The sequence below is a fragment of the Pelobates fuscus genome, chromosome 1 (genome assembly GCF_036172605.1).
Source record: "Pelobates fuscus isolate aPelFus1 chromosome 1, aPelFus1.pri, whole genome shotgun sequence".
NCBI classification, from domain to species: Eukaryota; Metazoa; Chordata; class Amphibia; order Anura; family Pelobatidae; genus Pelobates; species Pelobates fuscus.
Window position 1 is genome coordinate 393,543,479 of NC_086317.1, and position 24,116 is coordinate 393,567,594.

The 24,116-nt window shown below is 43.1% G+C and overlaps 1 protein-coding gene across 1 annotated transcript in view; it reads right to left on the reverse strand.

Annotated features, from left to right (window-relative positions):
• Positions 1–1,343: 1,343 nt before the first annotated feature.
• The window catches only part of TAC3 (tachykinin precursor 3), a 45,334-nt gene continuing 22,561 nt past the window's right edge, over positions 1,344–24,116 (reverse strand). The window contains exons 3-7 of the mRNA XM_063444765.1: positions 13,301–13,406; positions 11,301–11,333; positions 8,418–8,465; positions 4,902–4,968; positions 1,344–2,029 (exon numbers count right to left, since the gene is read on the reverse strand). Coding sequence (XP_063300835.1) covers positions 2,011–2,029; positions 4,902–4,968; positions 8,418–8,465; positions 11,301–11,333; positions 13,301–13,406 — 273 coding nt within the window. The 3' untranslated portion in view covers positions 1,344–2,010. The remainder of the gene's footprint in view (positions 2,030–4,901; positions 4,969–8,417; positions 8,466–11,300; positions 11,334–13,300; positions 13,407–24,116) is intronic.

Here is a 24,116-nt window from a genome sequence, read left to right on the forward strand (position 1 = left end):
TCCCAGTCACAGAAGTTAAGCTCACAGGTCTATAATTTACATGCAAGAATTTTTAACCCTTTTTAAATATAGGAACGACAATCTTGAAAGATTAAATACAGAGGTTCACTTATTTCCCCACTTAGCTCCTTAAGTACTTGTGGGTGAATACTGTCAGGCTACGGAGATGTATTTACATTAATTTTCTTTAACTGCTGTAGCACCTTGTCTCAAGTCATCCAATCGCAAGTTATCTGTTTGTATATCAAATGCTACTGTTCCCTTAAGCTTATGTCCGTTCTCAACAAAGACTTTATAGGTTTCAGTATATCCTGTCTATATTCATTGAAAGCAAGTAATATTTGACATCATGTGTGTTCAGTGATCATTTTACCGCATTTACTTTAAACAGGAATTTTGTTTTTAAGTTACATTTCCATTATCTTACTCAAGCCATATACATTCATGAAGTTATATGACCACTTCAAGTTGCGGAAATGCTTTATGGGTAAGACGTATCCCATTTTAATAGCACTTTATAAAAGTGCCTATTTCTTTGATAAATATGCATTTTTATAAAATAATTAAGAAACACCTTGCCACTATCAATAAAAACAGCTGGGGAGGATATCTCCGCTTTTTCCTTTAGCTCCTCTGAGCTTTCCGAAGTGGCAGGCACATTGTGTTAGCGAGTAATTGCCTTCTCCTAAGAGTCTATGTGAGCCTGAGCTCCTGCGCCTTCTCTGGCTGCCTCTCTCTCTCACTGCAGACTTCTCAATGAGGCACAAGATCTACAGCTTTTGTTGTAGATGACAACATGCAAAAAATAAATACAAGTATATTGACTATATAGTGATTTGTGCGCGTGTGTGTGTGTGTGCGTGTGTGGGCACGCGTATGTGTGTGGTGTTCCTTTAATAAACATTAAGGCTACACTAGTTTGTAATGGCATGTGCTGCATTAATATATATATAATAATGTAAATCCTTTTTATATTTACATGTTTCAAAGTAAAATAAAAAAGATAAATGCAGACATCTTTAAAATAATAATATTGAGACTAGATATATTTATTAAAACCTTTTGTCAATTTAAATGTTACCTTCATACTAAAATAACATAGGTTGAAAAATTATGCAATATCTAGTCTAAACTGTCCACGTTTACACATACCTATATTTATTTACAAAGAATTAGGGGAGAAAGATATTGTCATCTATTGGTACAACCTATTTATTATTATTATTATGGAATTCAAATAAAAGAAAAGACAAAATGCAAGGTCATATGTAAAAATATTGTTATTATTTTTTAATGTGATCTGTATTATCATATCTTTAAGCTACATCATGTTATTTAAGCAGGGCTAATATAGTGGTAAGCACACAGGCAAAGCATTATGGGTCATTATAAGGTGGTAAAGGAAAGTCTTAGAATTCTTTTTTATATCAGTCAATAGTTGAAGCAAAAACATTTGTTCATTATTATCCACCATAGCATTTGTACTAAGTCCAGATCATTGATCTAGGCCACATTTTAGCAACGGTTTTGTTGTTAAATGAAAGCTAACAGACTGTAATCTAATTAAAACAGAGAGGGATCACTATCTAATTGTTGGTTTCAATTTAGTTGTCTGTACACAAAAATAAATGAAACCAACAATAATGTTGTAGCATTAAAAATGCATGATAGGAAGGGATGGCATTAGAGCATCATAAATGATCAGGAAACGATAGAAAAATACACAAAAGTGAGTGGAAAGGGAAATATATACAGAAACCAAGGTAGAAGATGTATAGCTGTAACATAGAAAATTCATTGAACTTATTATCCACTTCTGTTGCCCTTATTTTTGTACATATGTGGTAACAAATGATAAAAATGTACACATAGCTGGACACAAAAGTGGGTGAGGATAGTGTGAAATATTGCAACACAAGTGGGGATTGAATCCGTGGTAGAAAAGAAGATATCCAGGGTGCTTAGCATCAAACCATTGGATAATGCTTGGGTTCAAATGACAGTTATCTTCTAAACCGAACGTCTGAACCTGCACAAAACAGAGATAATATCAGTTAGCACTCTAACCTTGACTACCAAGTCTAACTTAAATATCTATAACGTTTTTAATGAATGTTCTAGTAGACATTCAATGATATTAGAAGGTCTACTAAAGTGTTAACTTCCTTACGACATAGAACATGGCAGTGCAGTCATTAGAGAGAGGGTTTTTCTTAGTTTCTTGTTGTAAGTGGTTAATGGTTGTTAATGCTGATATCGTGACTGACTAACCTTTCCATGCTATGGCAGACAACAGCCCCTAATCTCTCCCTTGCCCTGAATGTGATGTGTTGGAGGATATTCAATACCAGGAAGAAACCCAACAAATATTATCTATCCATTCCTACACCTTCTAGCCTTTGGGATGGAGAGTCCTAAACAGGGCCGGACTGGGAAAAAAATTAGGCCCGGGCATTTTTCAATCAGAGCGGCCCCCTAAGAAGGGGGCGGGGCCAGAGAGGGTGTGTTTTGTCATCACTAATGACAAGCACGCCCCCCCTCAAAGTGAGCATGTTGGTTCAATGCGCAGAGCCCCGCTAAAAAGCTCTAGCATTAGAAAAAGGCCCTGAATTTGTTCTGCGCAGCGCAAGCAAATTTAATAACATGCTTGCGCTGTGTTTGCTTTTAAATTGTCTCTGGTGTCTCCACAAGTGGGATACCAGAGGACAAAAGGGCCAGGAAAGTGTATGGTGCATGTGTTTGGAGCCTGCTTGTGGGATTGCGTGTGTGTAGAGTGTGGTGTGGTATTGTGTAAATAGGTCAATTTCATTTGTGTTTGTGGTGTAATATGTGTGGCTAGGGGCTGTACAGAGTGTGTGTATATTGGGCATAGTGTTATAGGGGATGTAGCGAGTGTGTGCATACGGGCTGTAGTGTGTGTGTATAGGTGATGTAGTGTGTGTAGGGGTTGTAGAGAGGGTGTGTTTAGAGAATGTAGTGTGTGTTTAGGTGGTGCAGTGTGTGTGTGTAGGAGATCTAGTGTGTAAAGGACCCAGAGTGTGTATAGGAGAGTGTGTGTGTGTGTGTGTGTAGAGGATTAAGAGTGCATATAAGGTAAGGGATCTAGCGTGTATCTGGAGTGTAATGTATGTAGTTGTGCTGTGTGAGGGGTGCTGTAGTGTGTGTATATATATATATATATATATATATATATATTTATATGGAAGTATTGTATGTGTGAGGGGCGCCGTGTGTGTGTATGTAAGAGGGGTGCTGTGTGTGAGGGTGTTTTTATCTGCCGTCACATTCTAGGTTTCTAATTTTCTTTGTCTTTTAACTCACTGAGGGTTATTTTATATATTATATATATATATATGTGTATATATATATATATGTGTGTGTGTGTGTGTGCTGTGTGTGTGAGCGAGGGTGCTGTCTGTCTGAGGGTGATGTGTGTGAGTGAGGGTGCTGTGTGTGTCTGGGTGTTGTGTGTGTCTGAGGGTGCTGTGTGTGTCTGAGGGTGCTGTGTGTGTCTGGGTGCTGTGTGTGTCTGAGGGTGCTGTGTGTCTGGGGGTGCTGTGTGTCTGGGGGTGCTGTGTGTGTCTGGGTGCTGTGTGTGTCTGGGTGCTGTGTGTGTCTGAGGGTGCTGTGTGTCTGGGGGTGCTGTGTGTGTCTGAGGGTGCTGTGTGTGTCTGAGGGTGCTGTGTGTCTGAGGGTGCTGTGTGTGTCTGAGGGTGCTGTGTGTGTCTGAGGGTGCTGTGTGTGTCTGGGGGTGCTGTGTGTCTGGGGGTGCTGTGTGTGTCTGGGGGTGCTGTGTGTGTCTGGGGGTGCTGTGTGTCTGGGTGCTGTGTGTGTCTGGGGGTGCTGTGTGTGTGAGTGTAAATGTATTTATTTAAATTTAAATATATTTTTTGTTATAAAAAAAAAAAAATTATGTTCCCCCCCTCCCTTCTTACCTTTAGCCTGGGAGGGGGGGGTGCCGTGCTGCCATGGGGGGGTGCCGTGCTGCCATGGGGGGGTGCTGTGCTGCCATGCTTCCTATCTTCCCTGGTGGTCCAGTGGTGAGAGTTAATTCTCGCGAGATCTGAGCGTTGCCGTTACCGCGGCAACGCTCAGACCTCGCGAGAGGACCCGGCGGAGCTGCTGGCAAGAGCTCCGCCGGTCCTCTCCTCCCTCCCACACTCCACAGCCGGCGGCCGCATCTTAGTGATTCTGGGCCGGTGAGGGAGATCTTTGATCTCCCCACCGGCCCCCCATGGAGGCACTATGCAGGGCCGGCACACTGATAGCGCTGGCCCTGCAGGAGCTGGCAGGGGAGATTCTGTGATCTCCCCTGCCGGCCTCGGCCCCATGGCCATCGCGGCCCACCGGGCATTTGCCCGGTATGCCCGATGGCCAGTCCGGGCCTGGTCCTGATAACGGTGGAGCATGGGATGCCTAGTGTAGTAGTACTATTACCTATAGGACCTTGGGTGTCCAGCTACCCTTTCTCTAATAAAAGAATACTAAAACACAACCAGTTCTCGCTAGAGTCACTCAAATGTAAAATTCTAAAGCTAAAATAAAATAATAAAAAGTTGCAATCGTGTAATATATTCTTACAAAAAAGACCATGTTTTGCTATCATATATGTGTAAAATTATCTCTATTTTCATTTTTCTTTAATGGTTTGCTAATAAAATACCACCTGGATTGTGAACCAATATAAGTAACTAGGCCATTTTGATTCATCTTTCACTAAGGTGCCATTTAATGTAGTAATAATTCTTTATACGTATACACCCACTATTATATATTTCTGTATGTACCTAGAATGGTTGCAAAACCATCTCTTTTTACTGATTGCTTATAAAGGGATACAGAAACCTGTCTCCAAGATAAATAGAACCAATGGCTTTACTGAAATGTATGACTCTACTCACTTCATTCTACATTTTGTTGAGTATCTAGACTCGGGCTGTGCATCATTTTCTTCATTTGTGGGACTCCCTAGGAAAAATAAAAGTTAATTGGTTGATTAGCAGATATATTTGAAGTAGTCTTTAAAGGGGCATTGTTAATTCCAATGATTATTTTTACATTACATTTACTTGTCCCCTAAATTTTACGACTATGTATTTGTAAGGTGTAAATGTGCCCTGTAATTAGGTGCCTCCATCATAGTTATTTGTTGATCTTTGTTATAAACTACTTCTGGCAGTTAGCATAGAGTAAAATACAGAGTAGAAACAAATGAAACAATGTTTCTCTTTCTCCTCTTCATTTGCATTATTTGCCATAGCTGTGCCGTGACAGAAGTGGCTTGTGGTGTAATCTACCTAAAATTTTATATAAATGTAAAAGAATATTGAGCATCACATATAAAAATAACACAAGTTGGGTGGTTTTCAGTGTTTTGGTCAATGGCATAAATTCCAGAGCAGTGACAGTAGACTTTTAACATCATATATAAGTAAGATATGTGATTGTATCTAACTGAATTGGTTAGTGCCTGAAGTCCCCTGGCAGTGTCCCTCTATTCAGTGTTAAACCATTTTCGAGCAGTTTACACAGTTTAACGCTGTATAAGGGTCCATGGCTTCGCGTAGCCCCAGCCTCACCCCCACTGGACTGTGGCAAAGACTGAGATTACACACGTCCTTGTGTCCATACCAATTCACACCAGCAAGGGCACTGTGATAGGCTGAATGTGGCCATCTGACACTTTTAGTCAATCACAGCCGTCCATTGCAGTTCAGGCTAATTCTTCCTCATTAGCCCAAACAGCACAGAAGGGACTGGCTGCTGGGGACTCTATAGCATTAAAACATTAAACATTGTTTAATGATAAATGGAAGCACGGTGCCAGGGGACTTCAGACATTATAAGAAAATCAATGAGATAAAGCTGTTATGGTGCCTACAGTCACTTAACATAAAACCAAGAAAGGCTTTGTATCCCTATATATCCCTATATATTTAAGAAACTGCAAAGCTTACATTGCAGAACTAAGACTGCCTATATTGGCTGTCTACTAGACAGCCACGAGACACGCTTTCTGCCATTTCAGGATGTTGCATTAGTACATCCAGCATCAAGCAAAACCTCAAAGAAAAGCTTGCTGTGCATGTTCTATAGATACCCCCCATTAACTGATGAGGGGTCTCGGCACTGGAATCAGGTAATTGAATGAAAAGGTTTTTAACCCTTTCATGGGGGGGAGGAGGGTGTGGGAGCAGAGGGATGTTTTAGTGTTAGGAACACATCTTTGTCCGTCTAACACTAACGATTGGCCAGGGCTGTATTTGTTTTGAATATTTTTATTGGTGTCGCAAAAAAGCATGAGCAGGCATAGTACAGGGTATTAGATGAAGTATATGGTTGCCTGCGCAGAGGCATATGGGTCAGAATCAACAAGCATTTAAGATAATTCAGTAAAGCGTATAGTACGATATACATATATGACAATATTATTATATGAGGCAGGCGTCTCGATGCGTCGAGAAATCCTATCTATTAACATTATGTCATCAGCCAATTATTCGCAAAATAAGCATGCCACGAAGTGAGTGCATTATCATAGCTTATATATGTTATGCATGGTGGCATACGTCGTATAATGCCATCGCCTGACTATTTAGGTTAGCACTAATGGATATTCATTCTGAAGCTGATGCGAAGAGTCGCTTAAGTATATGTCAAATAGGCAGTGACGGAAAAAGCTTATTGCGTAGGCAGTTAACTTTAGCCCCTTTAGGAGCATTTTAGCATTTCTAAACAAAACAAGTTGTGCAATTTAACATGTATCTCACTAATTACTCAGGCAGGATTAACGTTGCACGTTTTTGCATCATTCAGGGCTCGGCCCCTAGGACATAACTGTGGTACAAGTAGCATATTAACTTTTATAAATATGTATGTTATGACCCATTGTTAAGTTATGTAGCCAGTATAATACGTGCATTATTTCAGCAGACCATTTGTGTTATGCCATCTCAGGGCTTGGTCCCCAGGACTGAAAAAGGATGAGTCCCTTCTCTGGAGGTGATTTATCAGCTCCGCTGCGAGGGGGATCCCTCATCCCATGGTGTATAGCTTCTCGGGCGGTCCTTTGCGCTTCAAGCTGGTTGCTCACTGCTTGGGCCCCCACCGCCCCACATATATCTGACCCCCCCAGTTCCACCCAGGACTTTCCCCTGCTGTGCATCAGAGAGTCTTGTAGCGTTGTGGGCACTCAGGGCCAGAAGCGGTCCGGCGGCCTCCCACCCCTGAAAAGTCCGCTGGCCCCCTGTCCCCTGCACCTCCCCAACTCCTGCTGATCTCTGCTGGAGCTCCAGTCCTTTGACGCCTCACCCTTCTCCGGCCACATGCTCGGCGTCGGTGCGAGCCGTCCCGGCCACCGGTCTGCCAGGGGTCAGCACACCCCAGTGCCACAGGGCTCACAGAGTTGGGGGCGTCTGCCCCTGGACCACCACCAAATCCTGGGGCCCAGACCGGCTCCTTGCCATGCAGGTCTCCATCTCGAGCGGTGCTGCTAGGTGATCCGGTATCCTGGGGGTCCAGGTGACCCAGCGTGGCTCTCAGCCGCGTGTGTGTTTCCGCCATCTTGGTTTCCCGTTAGGATGGGGCCCCGCGCCGCGTGGGTCTTCGCCTCCAGCCTTTGAAGGTCTGACTTATGGGCCGGGATTACCCCCACCGGCCGGGGGGGGGGAAGCGGGACCGGGCCGGCGCCCCTCTCTCTCCCTCACGCGCCTTACGAGCACCGCAGCCTCCACATGTGTGTAGGCCTTGTGCCGGTTATTCGGGATTCACGGTTGCAGCGGTTGCTTATTCGTCACTTGGGCTCTCCTTATATGCTGCCCCGGCTCTCAGTGCTCTTAAAAGATAATATTTCATTTGGCTTTTTTGGGCTTATTCGGCTTTTTTACAGCTTTTGTGCCGTTTAAGGTTGGAGCTAGTGTGGATGGCTGCCGCTCAGCGGCCCGGCCCCGCCCCCCAGTGCTGTATTTGGCTTGTGCTGGCTCTGCTCCTGATCTGCCTTTATGACAGTCTCAGCCAATCCTATGGCAAAGCATTGTGATTGACTCACAACAAGAACAACACTTCTGATGATGTCAGCCAAGCAGACAGATCAGGGGCACAGCCATAAACTGCAGAATGAACAAAAGTAAGATTTTATTATATTTTTACTAAATTTAGCAAGGGCATCAGGGGGACTAGATGGTGGTTTTAACACTATTGGATCAGAAATACATGTGTGTATTCCTAACCCTATAGTGTTCCTTTAAAACATGGTTCCCCATTATGTGTCCTCCTTCTCAGCTGAACTGGGGGATTTTTCCCAGGCAGCTAGCTTGTCCTAAAAATTGTTTTTCAATTTACTGTAATTTGTTCAGTTTAGTAGACAATCACTGCTGTGATACATATCATTGAGAATAAGAGCTAAAATTAATACTTACCCAAATTTCTCTTCCCCATTAAACCAACAAAGAAATCGTGCATATCTCCTGTAAAACATGAATAGCATTGGTTACATATCATTTAATATAACGTATTTTTTTAGATGTCAATCACTAATAAATATATTTTTTGAAAGTTTCCCCTTTGCCTTAAAGTGGTATTGTCACCTCAAACGTTCCGTTATCAAATTATTTCATCTTCTTTTCCTCTTTCAGAAACTGTTTTTCTTTTCTTCATTTCTGGTCTATTTCTCTTTAAAATATAAGACAAAGTAGGGACTATTTTTTCTTATATATTTTTCCTACACTTGACAAACTTGACAAAAGAAGTGGAGCTTGCCTTAAACTCCCGAAATCAAGAAAAGAAAAACAAATTCTGATAGAGGAAGAGAGGAAGAAACAAAAGGAGAACGTTAAGGTGACAGATCCACTTTAATTACCATTTATTTAAAACCTATTTATGGGGCTATGTATCAATTCCTCCAAACATTGTTTACTGAAGTCTTCTTTTCAGCTATATAATATCAAAGCTGTAAAATTGTAGACATATATGTAACTATTCTACAATTTACAGCAGTCTAATGTGCTTATCAGTTATGTTAATTTAATTGAAATAGGTTGCTCATTGATTGATTAAACAAGGTTTTACAGTGTATCACAGAATATAAATTCCTAATGGCGATCAATGCAAATATTTTGTAAGGGGCCGTTGTAATGATGTACACACGTTAAATGAGAGTATCGAAGGATTGAGCATGTTATTCATGTTATTCCTAAGAAAGTGCAGTAAAGTTTGTATTACACTACCATTGTTTTTAACCATTTTATCTTAGGGTCCCAAATGATGTACATGCCATTAATTCAGCGTCTAATTCTTCAGTTGTAAAATTAGATCAATGGCCTATTTGAACTAGAAACAAAATCTCCTAAACACATTTATTGGGATATTTCCAGTGTCAGTAGATTTAAAATAAAAAAAAAAATAGAAAAACCACGGAAGGTACATACAACTATATCTATATATATATAAAAAATATACAAACCAGTGCACTCGCTTATTAACTAAACAGAGATTTTAAATCCTAAATAGTACTATTTAAACACCTCACCTGAAAATGAAAAATAATGGGAGGATGGTTACATTACACGATCACACATGGCATAAGCCTGTCAACTGCATCAACTAAACAGTGATTTCACATTCTAAATAGTACTACTTAAAAACACCTCACCTAGATAAAAAATAATGGGGGTTTGGTTACATTATATGATCATACATTGCATAAGCCTGCCAACTGCATCAAAGTGCATCTCTGTTTAGTTAATAAGCGAGTCCACTGGTTTGTATATTTTTTGTATTTTGGTCCCAGTAGCACCCTGTAATATATGCATGTTTAGGTGAGTGCGGCCCTTCTTACCTTGTCTATATATATATATGGACAAACATCTTGACTATCCAATACAAAGTTAGAAGCATGTAACAAACTAGACAAAGTGGTTGTACCGAAGATGTTTACTATGAAGATGTCTGCAAACAACCTAGTGGTGGGCAAAAACCCCATGTCAGTGTGGTTTCTAATGCCTTGGGAAAGTCAAATCCACTATAGTAAATAATTTGTCATCTGTGGCCTGACAAATATGTGTGTGCCAACTGAAAGTAGCATGTGGACCCAGTATTCGATCCCAATCCAGAAGTTAAAAAAGAGGCCTTCTTTGCTCATATTTAAACAAATTCTGTGTTTAAACATGAGCAAAGAAGGCTGCCAAAAGTTATCTTTATTGTTTAACATTTTAAATTGTTTTATTAAAAAGATCCTCTGCGCTCATGGATATCAAACAGTTGCAAACACAACATAGATTTATCTCAAAATATATATATATATATATATATATATATATATATATATATTTTTTTTTTTTTTGTTAAATATTTGTGGCACAATTATTGGAACTATTTAGGTCAATACTTTTTGCTACCGTCCTTTGCCAAGATCACGGCTCTGAGTCTTCTCCTATAATGCCTGGTGATGTTGGAGAATACATGGCAAAGTATCTGAGAGCATTCCTCCATACAGAATCTCTCCAGATCTAGGTGGATTCTCCTCGTCACTTTACCCCACAGATTTCCTATGGGATTCAAGTCAGGGGACTGGGATGGCTATGGCAGGACCTTGATATCGTGGTCTGTAAACAATTTTTGTGTTGATTTTGATATATGTTTTGGCTCATTTTCCTGCTGGAAGATCTATCCATTTTAATACTTTTTTTTTTTTTTTTTTGGATAAACCTGTGTTTTTCTGCCAGAGGACCTGGACATTTTGTTAGGATGCATGGACTCTATCAAATATCAGCATATATTAAATGAACACCTGACTGCCTCTGCCAGAAAGCTTAAAATTGGCCATGGCTGGATCTTCCAGCAGGATTATGATCCAGAACATACATCAAAAAGGAGTCACTCCGTTCAGATGCCAGCGTAACGCTGTCACTAAGGAGGTCTGCCCTGCTTGTCCCCAAGCAGGGCAAATCAGTGATCACAGCAGGGGAGCGGAGGTCAAGGTAAGAGGCTACAGGTTCCCTTTAACGAGTATATATGGCATGACATTAGAAATGTTTGATGTCCCCTTTTGACCCCTTTTACCTTTGCAAATCTGAAATATTCAAAACCCTAAATTAATTTTGTTGATGTTTCTCTTGAAATTTAAGAGCAAATATCAGTATACTTTTTATTTTTTTTGTATTCACTAACTATATTCCACTGTTAAACATTTTGATATTATTATTTAAGGTAATATGATTTTTTTTGTCTAAATAAACATTTGGTTGTGCCTTTAGAATTAGAGTAGAATGATGAATCGGGAATAAATAAACACAATTACTTACGCTTAAAAGGTTCAGATGCATATTCTTTAGAATCTATAAGTGAGCAAAAAAAACAAATAAAAAACTTCAGGATATCAATTGTAAATAAGGATTTAAATTAGTGGCATATAGCATTATGATTACTAAAGTATTTAAGCAACATGTTCTGTCTTCAAAAAGCCTTAGTGCTGGCTCATCTGCTGTGCCTGCAGTTAGCCCATGGCTTACATCTGACTGCTATCTTTCTGCCTGTGTGTGTTCATTGCACAACACTATCTATTATGTATAAATGTTACTTGTTTTCCTTTCGTATGCCCCATTGCACTTTACCACTATCCCTTCAGTACCTTATAAATAAACAATAATACAATATATTAATAGCAAATGTAAATTATTGGTCATGGGAATTATTGCAAAGGCTCTTTGTGCTTATAAATCTTACAAGGAGATTTAATAAAAGAAAACCAGAATTCCACAAAACATATGTTTTATATTAAATACATAGTTACTGATTGTACAAACAATTAGGAACAAGTTACTAATATTTTGCTGCATCCCAATTTGCCTTTTAGCAGTCTAAATTCATTAGGGCATGGAGACTACATGGAATTGGAGACAGGATGAGGCCAACTTAACCTTCTTAACTTAAAGTGGCACTGTCACTGTCTGGGGACTTTGCAAGAGTACAGCATTGAGGTCTATGGATGATCCTGGGAGACCGCAGGGATCCTCCATAGACAGAGCCAATTCCCTGCAGCCATCACTGGTGACAGCTGTCGAGATTAACTCTGTAGCTCTACCCTGAGTCTAAGAAAGTCAGACTGAGGAGAAATAAAAAGACAAACTAGCCCCTAAGTTGTCTCTATATCCCTTGACAGGGTTAAAATTTCAGTGACATTCCAACACCGTCAAAATTACTATTTTCTTTATGAAATACAAATTGTTTGGGTTGACAGTGCTGCTTTAATGCAGTCTACAGTCTATTTCTGTTAACAGGATCACTGACTAACAGGAGTGTATAAAATGTATTAACATACAGGGATATAATTTCTAATTAGTGGGGTAATAGCTTCTTGATCCAAGGAGATATCTGACTGCCATTTTAGGGACAAGAAGGAATTTTTTCCTAGTTTGCTGCAAAATTGGGGGCGCTTTCAGCCTGGGTTTTTTTGCCTTCTTTTGGATCAACAGCAAAAACATGTGAAAAGGCTGACCTTGATGGGCGCAAGTCTCTTTTCAACTCTGTAACTATGTATTAATAGGGCTGAGGATGAAATGAATGACGGGATACTGGAAGCTCTTGCTAAGGAACTTCCGCTAGCCCTCCTAAGCTGAATCGCCCACCGCCGAGCTTAGCTCATACAGGCAGCTACTTTTGGCTCTCTGTCGAAAGTAGTGGCGGCATATAACAGTGCCCCTCGGAACAGAGGTAAGACTGTTTTAAAGTGGTTTGACTTCAGTGGTATAACGGGGGTACCAAGGAACTCCTGGCAGTAGAACCATTTCCATGTCCTACTTTGGTTATGGTGCTTGGACTGTTTTTTTAAAATTATTATTTTAACCGTCTCCTGTCTCATCCACACTGATTTAAGTGGATTTATTTGAATACATTAAAATGGATATTACATTCTTCCTGAATTTACTTCATCAATAGATCTCATGGAAAAGATTAATATTTCAAAAGCAAATACTGATATCAAAGTGTCCAAACATAGGGATCGTGCATTGTGCTACACAACAAGTGTCAACATGCATACTGTGTTGAGCTTGGTGTAACTTATAGACCTCCAAAGGGTGAATGCGTGTATAACAAACACGTATGGGTCTCCTTTGCATCATATACATATATAATTACAAAAGATGAAAAGGAGTTATATGAAACAAAGAAAATGGAGCAATGAACAAAACAGTACATTTTGAATCAGGAAATTAGACAGAATAGATAAGAAAGAACATTTTGTTATATTGTTCCATTTTACCAAACAAACAAATTTTTAATATTTTTTTTACAACGCTCATACCAGAATTCCTTCTGCCCATGAGCCCAACAAAGCCGTCATAGGAATCTTCATTGTAATACCTCTTCAAGAGAGAAGCTGGAATTTTGTAGATATCGGAACTCTTCTGCTACACATAATGAAAACAAAATGATATTTTACTACATACATTTTATTTGAAATATAAATGAAACTGTGAAATATGTACTATATTTTTCTTTTAAAAGTATGCATTTTACTATTCTTGCCCATTCCCCCTACTATAGATCAAAGTGTGTTTTTTTACATTACATCTGTTCACCAAGGTTATGTGTGAGGATGTAGTTGGGCTAGGTCCTCTCATTACAGTTTGGTTAGATCGATCAAGTGTTTTCTATGATAACCAATAATTTCAGATTGCGCTAATACTAGTAAAAGTTAGAATCTACGGCAATAATTAAGGAAGACTAGACTTATATGATGTGGATTCTGTTTCATCAAATTCAATGTCATGGAATTTCTATTGAAAAGGTTCATGGCAGTAAATTCAATATCTTGATTAATATCCTTAATTAAACTAGAGGGAAAACCTGCCATTTTTGGAGAAAATAATATAAAGTAATGCATTTAGCATTTCTTAAACTAAGCCAGTGTGCTCCATCATGTTTTAAGGACGACATACAATAAAAAAAAGAGACATTAAGTATGTTCTATAAATTAACTCTGTAAGTGATTCCATAAAGAGAAGTTCAAATGTATGTACAAAGTTATTAAACACATTTTAGCCTATATTGCTCTGTGAAATCTGTGTTTTACAGGAGATAGGGGTCTGCCATAAGTTGATACTCACACCACTTTGATTCAATGCTGCTTTAACCCCCTAAGGACCAAACTTCTGGAATAAAAGGGAATCATGACATGTCACACGTATCATGTGTCCTTAAGGGGTTAATTGCTCATCAGGGATTATTTACCATTCTATTCTAGAATATCTCCCTATGTACATTCTCTGCTATATTTTGGGGAGAGCTATTTCCACAAGTGAAAGTATAACAGGAAAATCTCAGAACCTTTACACACACATATTTATATCACTGTTTCTTTTATGTATAAGCCTTTTATTTTTAGGGAATTATTGACACTTCAGTTCCCTAATACTTTAGGGCTACCTGCATGTATCATTTGTATAATTTGATCAAATTCCAGATTTCAAGATAAATAATGAATTATATACTTATACAGCACAGAATGTATATTCACCCTCCAGGGAGTGATTAATAAGTTCTCTTCCCAGCGCCACTATGTCTGATCTGATAACATGCAAGTCCTGAGTCTGAGTCCTCTCTAGACAGGGAGCTAGGAGCCAAGACCCCCAACCCCCTCATCACAAAGCATCGATACATTTTAGGTATCCCTGGATAGCTCACTCCCTTGGGTACCTTCAATCCAAAAAGTGCCCTAATGTGTCCAAACACCACTTGGTTGAAGGTTTGTTGGACCATGGCTCACTTCCGATCCCGGCCAGAGTTACAGACAGTTGACTTTGACTCTCGGGTCTTTCTCCGGCTTAATTATAGGTGTTCTAGTGCCACTGAGTATCGGGAATCAGGGCTCTAAGATAGGCTGTATCTGCTAGGCCAGGTAAAGAGCACTTCCAGCCTTCTGAAGTGGGGGGGAGTGTGGAAGGGAGGAGGGGGGGATCCCCTAGATAGATAGATAATGGCAATGGATCATAGGAGTTGTGGATCTAAAAGCAATGGAGTTCTTTCTACAGGATTTCCGTGATGTAGATATCTTTTATTGAGCTATAGATCTAGTTGTCTGAAAAAACAAACATTTATAGAGAGGTATAAAGATCAGTATGTATGGAGCTGTCTTACTGACCACTCTCCTGTACAGCTCTGAGTCGTGCGTTACCTATTACCATCACCTGCGACTCCTTGAGTGCTTTCACCATCACTGCTTCCGCACAATCCTTAACATCCATTGCAATGACTAAATCACCAATATCAAGGTTTAGGACAGGCAGAGACCACCAGCATCAAAGCCATGCTTTTGAAGTTGCAGCTGTGCAGGGCAGGCATATCTCCAGGATTGAAGATAGTCGCCTACCAAAAGTTGTGCTACATTGTGAACTCACCCCTGGGCACCACAACAGAGGAGCACCAAAGAAGAGGTACAAGGACTCGCTGAATAAATCCCTTTGTGCCTGTTACATTGGCCATCGCCACTGGTCTGCTCTAACCTCCGATTGTGAGACTTTGAGACACACCATTCATCAGGCTGTCTCCTCCTTAGAGAACGCACGCAGGGCAGATATTGAGAATAAAAAGAACTGTGACATTGTGGCAAGATTTTCGTTTGCAGCTGCTGTGGCCGGTTCTGATTGTCCCGCATTGGTCTCGTCAGCCACCAGCATGTCATCAGCAGACATTGACAACCCGCTTCCTAAATCTTCATTGACGAAGTCAACCCAAAAGATCTAGTAGTACTAGTGAGAGTGAATTAATAGAAACCTCTGCATGTTGCTGGTAGATGGGGAATTTCCACCTGTTTTCAAGATGCAGAGAAATCTGTCAAACATAATGAGATATTTGTTTCTAATCATGACAGCTCCCCATGGGAGTCTCCTCACTCTTGTATCAGATAATGCTGTGAGAAAGGCAGCTGGAGGAAAAACTGGCTAAAAATACATTTTTTTCACCTGTTCATAAAAACCACAAACATTAACGTTCTCTGTAATATATATGTGTACTCTGAAGCTATAGTTAAAGAAAATAACTATTCAGCAATGATTAAAACAGAAGATGAGCTATTCATCAACACTTTTTCATCAATCCACTTACTGACTGACAGTACACACTGCTCTAAACACCACGAGGAAGACGATGACTGTGTCCTAAAACCTATAGGGCATCTATAATAGGAATCTGTAGTGTTGTGTGTTTATGATATAAAAGTCTAATTTACTGAAGACACAGCAGGAAAAAAAACAAAAAAACACAGAATGCAGAATTGTAATGAATCAGTTCAAATGCTAACAGTGAGTAACTTATACCTATAGATATGATAGTATTAAGCGATCTTAAAGCAAAACTCCACATCCATACAGTTCAGCTTCTGAAGTGCTTTATGTGTGAGGAGTATCCTATTTTAATTCCAGTTTATAAATGTGCCGATTTCCATGAGAAATTGGGACTTTTACAGTTAAATTAGATAACTTCTCCTTGGTTGCCATTCTGACAGCCAGGGAGATTTTTGTTTGTTCTATTGTTAGCTCCCTCTAAGATAACAGAGGTTGAAGGCATGCTATATACTTGAGCATGCTTGCTTTCTCCTCATTCTTTCTCAGAGACTTCACATCAGACCAGCGTTTTTCCTGAACACTATTGCAATGCATGCGCACAGAGGGAAAGATTCAGAGGATTTTCAATGAGAAGCCTCTGATTTGTTATTTTTCCTAGAGGAGACTTGCAGGTGGGGAGGGCTTGCAAAGGCTGCAGCCATATGAACTTTTGTGAGGTCTTTTTAGATATGCCCCAAATGCCAACAAGCAGCAAAAATTCTGCATGTTTTCAGTGAAGGTATATCTGCAGAGTACTCATCCCCCCCCCACCTCCCCTCCCTCCTCCCATTTTTGGAGTGGAGTGTTTCTTTAAGCACCTATAGACTTCAACCTCAGATAGTAGAGATTTTACAGAGAAAATAAGTCACTAAAAAAAAACAAGAAACAATAGAGGTAAAAGTTGATTGATATAGTTTCTCAGTTTCCCGCTAGATGTTACGTCTTCTCGCTTTGAAAGGAATTAAAACACCAGATATGTCATTAATGACCATGTGTGCAGAGTGCTTTGGATATTTTTTTTACCAAATGTATGAAATAACCAATATTAGGATAGGCAGCAAGTGAACAGTCAGTTCTTGAATTTCAAATGTTGAAAGCAGTAAAAATAGGCTAGCAAAAAGATCTGAATGACTTTGACAAGTGCACTCAGATCTTTACGCTTTTTAATAATTCCTGCTTCCAACACTTGAAATGTAAGACCTGTTCACTTGCTGCTGAATATATTCAACCCTGTTACATTACTGTTGTCCCCTGTTATAAAAGATTTATTCGGTCCCATACTTTTGGTGCTTTGGACACTGTTCTGACGGATTTACAGTCCTCGTATGGTCCAGCCCGAACCCGCTATGTACGCCTAGAGGTGGCCGCCATTTCGGGACTTTTGCACGTGGTCGCGGCCATCTTACCTACAATCAGCGGTGGTCGCCCAGAATCATCTGGAACCAAAAACGGAGACCCACCCAGGCGAACACCGCTGAGACCTCCAGGATCACAGAACTCAGTGTTGGACATACCGAACTATTCACCGTTCAGTAAAGCACTTGCCCTGCACCTGGGGATTACAGCGACCCCAGGAAGGACTACGGAAGACAAAGGGTTGTGGGGTTTTTACCGTCCGAACGAAGACCGACCGCAAGGCCTAAACGTATGGAACTATTTTCGGCTGAAAAGTCCGTGCGGTCGGTCTAAACTTTAGAAGCCCCTAACTCCCGAACCGCTCATTCGATCCGACCAGTTTTTGGATATGTTGGCCTCCAGAACAAGATCTATCTAGCGATGCAGGGTGTATGGGTGTACCCCCTGGTTTTGGGGTACATCCAGAATATGGACAAAAGTATGTGTAATATAATTGTGTTACTTGGTTATCTGAGGGGAGGGGACATGTGGGTTGAACCCAATATATGATTGGGTATTTTATGCCTCCCCTTGGGAGTGTCCTCTTTGTATGTATTGCCAATAAAAAGCAGGCTGGGCATTCCAGTCCTCAGTTCTCATTTTGACCCTCAATTCGCAGCCTCGACTCGTTTTGTGGGGGGAAAGAATATCCTAGCTGCACCATAGCTAGGGGGAGATTCTACACTTACAGGTCTCTACCGAGTATCGCTCCATTCTACTCTTCAAGCCGGGAACCAGGACATCCAAGCGATCAACCCTCCTGCTAGACAGGGGGCAATCGTAACAATTGGTGGCAGCGGTGGGATCATCCTGGAATTCCTAGAAGAGGTACAGAACGGATGGAGAGGAACTACGACAAATTGAAACGCACCACGTTAAAGGACTTACTGGAGAGCCGAGGGGGACACGCGAACAGCCGCCCAAGGAGAGAGCTAATCGCGGAACTAACAGAAATGGACCAGAGCCTTACCATGGCCGAAGCCACTGCCACTTGCACCGATGAGAAAACCCGGTTGGTCCGGGAGAGGCTGCCCCTGTATGGGCCAAACCCCTCCCTGGAACTCATACGGCAATTAATGGCCGAGGCTGAGGCAGATGTCGAAAAGGCCAGAGCCCACGAACACAAAATGAAACTCGCCGGCCGAACCCCCCCGGAGACAACGGAAATCCCAAAGATTCCTTTTGCAGCGTTTAAGCCGTTTGTGGAGAGTGAAATGGGGGTTGACGAGTTCTTGGCCGATTTTGAACGGCAATGTGCACTGCACCAAATCCCCACAACAGCTTGGCCAAAGATACTAGCCGGGAAACTGGCGGGTCGAGCTATGGAAGCTTTTCGGACTCTCAGCCCCGAGGAAGCGGAGCAATATCAGACGGTAAAAGACACCCTACTTAAGAGATATGCCGTAACCCCCGACACTTATCGCAGACAATTCCGCAACACCAGTAAGAAAGTAAATGACACCCATGCTGAATGGGCTCACCGCATGCGGAGGGCGGCTACCCACTGGATGAATGGGTGCCGTGCCGTTACCGCAACCGAAGTGTTGGAACTGTTTTTATTAGAGCATTTTTATGACGGGTTGGCCCCAAAGGACAGAGAGTGGGTAAAGGATCGGCGTCCGAGCGATCTCAATGCGGCAGCCCGACTAGCTGACGAACATCGGGACGCTCAAGTTCACGAATACTCCCACTCTCGAATAGCCACCCGGCCCGAACTCCGAGAAAACCCTAGACCAAACCCCCGACCCGAGTTTCGTACCCCAGTGCCGGCCGGACCTACTCGATATGCCGGGCCACCCAGCCAGTACCCCCAAGAGCGTACCCGCCCCACTTGCCACAAATGCAAGCAGCCGGGGCACTTCATTTCCAACTGCCCCCTAAACAACAACCTCCCGGGTAACAACCGCCCCGCCCGTGCTTTTTGTGTAGACCAAGCAAATACTATGGAAGAGTATCTGGGACCATTACATGAAGCTAACCCTGTGTATGCCGCAACCGACAACCGACAGCACCATCGACAGGAGGTACTGTTGGAAGGCCGCCCGGCACAAGGATTGAGAGACACCGGGGCCACCATCACCCTAGTCCAGGGGAAGCTCGTACCACCACATAAACGCTCCACAGACACGGTGGCAGTCCGAGTGGCTGGAGGGGACATATACAAATTACCCACAGCAAAAGTACATCTTGATTGGGGTGCGGGAAAAGGACTTGTGAGGGTGGGGATCATGGACAGTTTACCCGCTGAGGTCTTACTGGGCAACGACCTGGGCCCTATGACTTCGGCATTTGCCCCCTCCTATAACTCAGAGGCATATCCGGTTACCACCCGGTCCCAGGCAGGACGGGCTCGAGAGGCTTCACCGGTGCGGGAGACTCAGGTAAGACCGATCCCGACTGTACCTACCTTCCCCGACCCATTACCCTGGGATACCCCTACCGCCTTCGAGACTGAGACTAAAACTGACCCCACTCTCCAGAAATACAGAGAGCGGGCCGACACTGGGACGGGGGGATCCGACCAAGAGATATTTGTATGGGAACAGGGGAGACTGTACCGACAGACGGAAAAGAAAGGGAACCGTAGGAGGCAGTTAGTAATCCCTCACAAATATCGACGAGATATCCTCCGGATAGGCCACGACATTCCCCTAGCCGGACATTTGGCCGTAACCCGGACCCTTAAACGTATCACCCATACCTTCTTTTGGCCAGGGGTACATACCGATGTGCGTACATACTGTAATACGTGCAAAGTGTGCCAGAGGGTCGGCAAAAGAGGAGACCACCCCAAGGTACACCTCATAAACATGCCCCTCATCGAAGAACCGTTCAGTAGAGTGGCCATTGACCTGATAGGACCCCTCGCCACTCCCAGCCCCTCCGGGAAACGGTATATCCTCACTATTGTGGATTACGCTACCCGCTACCCGGAGGCGGTGGCACTATCTAATATCCAAGCAGACACGGTAGCCAATGCGCTGGTCCAAGTCTTCTCTCGTGTAGGATTTCCCCGAGAAATCCTGTCCGACCGGGGCACCCAGTTCACGGCGGAACTAACGCAACAACTATGGCAGGTCTGTAAAATAAAATCCCTACTCAGTTCCCCATATCACCCCCAAACCAACGGACTATGCGAAAGGTTTAACGGGACCCTTAAGCAAATGTTAAAGACGTTTACCCAGGAATATAGGGACTGGGAACGTTTCTTGCCACACCTCCTATTCGCTTATCGGGAGGTGCCGCAGGAAACTACCGGATTCTCCCCGTTCGAACTGCTGTATGGGCGCAAGGTCCGGGGCCCCCTAGACCTGATCCGAGAGCATTGGGAGGGGGAGACGGAGAACACCGGAGTCCCCATCATACCATATGTCCTAGAGCTTAGAGACCGCATGGAGCAGCTAGCCAGGTCGGTCCGGGCTAACCTCCAGGCGGCCCAAAGGCGACAGAAAGTCTGGTATGATAGGGGAGCACGGAAAAGGAGCTTTGAGATAGGGCAAAAAGTAATGGTTCTTAAACCCGTTAAAACAGACAAATTACAGGCAGCCTGGCAAGGCCCCTACCAAATAATAGAAAAGAAAGGAGATACCACGTACGTGATTGCCAGCTGCCACGACCCAAGCTTAAAGAAACTGTTCCATATTAACATGTTGAAAGCATATCTCCAACGCCCCGAAGATGTGCTGGCCATATGTAGTCCCGCAGCCGAAGACCCCGATAATTTACCCATTCCCGACTTACTTACCCAGGACCAACCGGCCGATATAGTGGGCCAGGTACAGATAGGCGAGCGGCTTAACCCAGTAGAGAGGGAGCAATTGCAGCAATTGCTCCGAGAAAAACAAGCAATGTTCTCCCAAAAGCCAGGGTTCACCAATCTAACCACCCACCAGGTAGATACCCCTGGACAGCAACCCTTGAGACAGGCCCCCTACCGCATCCCCGAGGCGGTCAGAGCGGGTATGAAACAAGAAATCACGGAAATGCTGAACCTAGGAGTCATTGAGTCCTCCGATAGTCCCTGGGCATCCCCGGTAGTACTCGTACCCAAAAAGGACGGTACTACCAGATTCTGTGTGGACTATCGGAAACTTAATGATAAAACCGTGACAGACGCCTACCCCATGCCCAGGGTAGACGAGTTACTGGATCGCATAGCCCAGGGGAACTACCTAACCACCATTGACCTGTGTAAAGGTTACTGGCAGATTCCCCTGGCCAGGGAGGCTATCCCCAAGTCGGCATTCGTCACCCCGTTTGGCCTATATCACTTCAAGGTTATGCCATTCGGGATGAAGAATGCCCCGGCCACGTTCCAGCGCTTGGTGGATAGACTCCTTGATGGCTTCCAGGGTTTCGCCTGTGCGTACCTGGACGACATAGCGATCCATAGCGCGTCCTGGGAGGAACACCTAACCCATGTAGGGATGGTCTTAGATCAGATTCGGGCCGCCGGCTTGACTCTGAAACCAGAGAAGTGCCATTTTGGCATGGCTGAAGTGCAGTATCTGGGGCATAGGGTGGGATGCGGGAAACAACGACCAGAACCTGCCAAGGTAGAGGCAGTTGCCAATTGGCCCACCCCCACCACCAAGACACAAGTACTAGCCTTTTTAGGTACCGCAGGATACTATCGGAAGTTTGTGCCTGACTATAGTGCCATTGCCAAACCCCTGACAGACTTGACAAAGAAAAACCTTCCTCGACAGGTCCTGTGGTCTCCCCACTGTGAAATAGCGTTTCAAACTTTAAAAACTGCTCTTGTGAATGCTCCCGTGTTGGCCGCCCCAGCCCCTAACAAACGTTTTATCGTCCACACAGACGCTTCCATGTTCGGGCTGGGAGCCGTCCTCAGCCAAGTAGGCGAAGACGGAGGGGAACACCCTATTGCCTACATCAGTCGTAAGCTCCTGCCACGCGAAGTTAGCTATGCCGCCGTGGAAAAGGAGTGCTTGGCACTGGTGTGGGCACTAAAGAAACTGACTCCTTATCTGTACGGGCAAGAATTCACTCTGGTAACGGACCACAATCCCTTGGTATGGTTAAACCGGGTCTCTGGAGATAATGGCCGGTTGTTACGATGGAGCTTGGCTCTACAACCCTTCAATTTTACCATCACTTATCGACCCGGGAAACAGAATGGCAATGCCGATGGATTGTCCAGGCAAACCGATATCAGCCCAGCCTAACCAGAAGTCTGGACAGCCTTAGTCTACCCCGAAAAGGGGTCAGACGGTGTCTGCCAGAGTGTTCCACAAGGAGGGAGCACTGTTACATTACTGTTGTCCCCTGTTATAAAAGATTTATTCGGTCCCATACTTTTGGTGCTTTGGACACTGTTCTGACGGATTTACAGTCCTCGTATGGTCCAGCCCGAACCCGCTATGTACGCCTAGAGGTGGCCGCCATTTCGGGACTTTTGCACGTGGTCGCGGCCATCTTACCTACAATCAGCGGTGGTCGCCCAGAATCATCTGGAACCAAAAACGGAGACCCACCCAGGCGAACACCGCTGAGACCTCCAGGATCACAGAACTCAGTGTTGGACATACCGAACTATTCACCGTTCAGTAAAGCACTTGCCCTGCACCTGGGGATTACAGCGACCCCAGGAAGGACTACGGAAGACAAAGGGTTGTGGGGTTTTTACCGTCCGAACGAAGACCGACCGCAAGGCCTAAACGTATGGAACTATTTTCGGCTGAAAAGTCCGTGCGGTCGGTCTAAACTTTAGAAGCCCCTAACTCCCGAACCGCTCATTCGATCCGACCAGTTTTTGGATATGTTGGCCTCCAGAACAAGATCTATCTAGCGATGCAGGGTGTATGGGTGTACCCCCTGGTTTTGGGGTACATCCAGAATATGGACAAAAGTATGTGTAATATAATTGTGTTACTTGGTTATCTGAGGGGAGGGGACATGTGGGTTGAACCCAATATATGATTGGGTATTTTATGCCTCCCCTTGGGAGTGTCCTCTTTGTATGTATTGCCAATAAAAAGCAGGCTGGGCATTCCAGTCCTCAGTTCTCATTTTGACCCTCAATTCGCAGCCTCGACTCGTTTTGTGGGGGGAAAGAATATCCTAGCTGCACCATAGCTAGGGGGAGATTCTACACTTACAGGTCTCTACCGAGTATCGCTCCATTCTACTCTTCAAGCCGGGAACCAGGACATCCAAGCGATCAACCCTCCTGCTAGACAGGGGGCAATCGTAACAAACCCCATGCCAGCTGTCATTGGAATGATATAATCAATATTATTCACTTCACCTGTCATTGGTTTTAATGGTGTGGACGATCAGTGAAAATGGCTGTGAGTGTTTGTCTATGTAAATAAATCAATTAAACAAAGCTATTTCAAGACCAGATGTTGAGCTGTTCCCGCACACCCACCCAATCACTCACTCATTGTCTAAAAAGTTGGGAATGGTAAAATTACTTCTGAGAAAGTCCAAGACCAGTATGGGTGTATTGATGTGAGATTTATCATTTTATAAATAGTATGCTTATCAATACTCTGGGACTGTCTATATTGTTTCTTTGAGGGGATATTCCTGTCTGTAGTTAATCTCATTCCCTTCTAATATATCATTAACATAAAGTAACACATTAAAAATGCT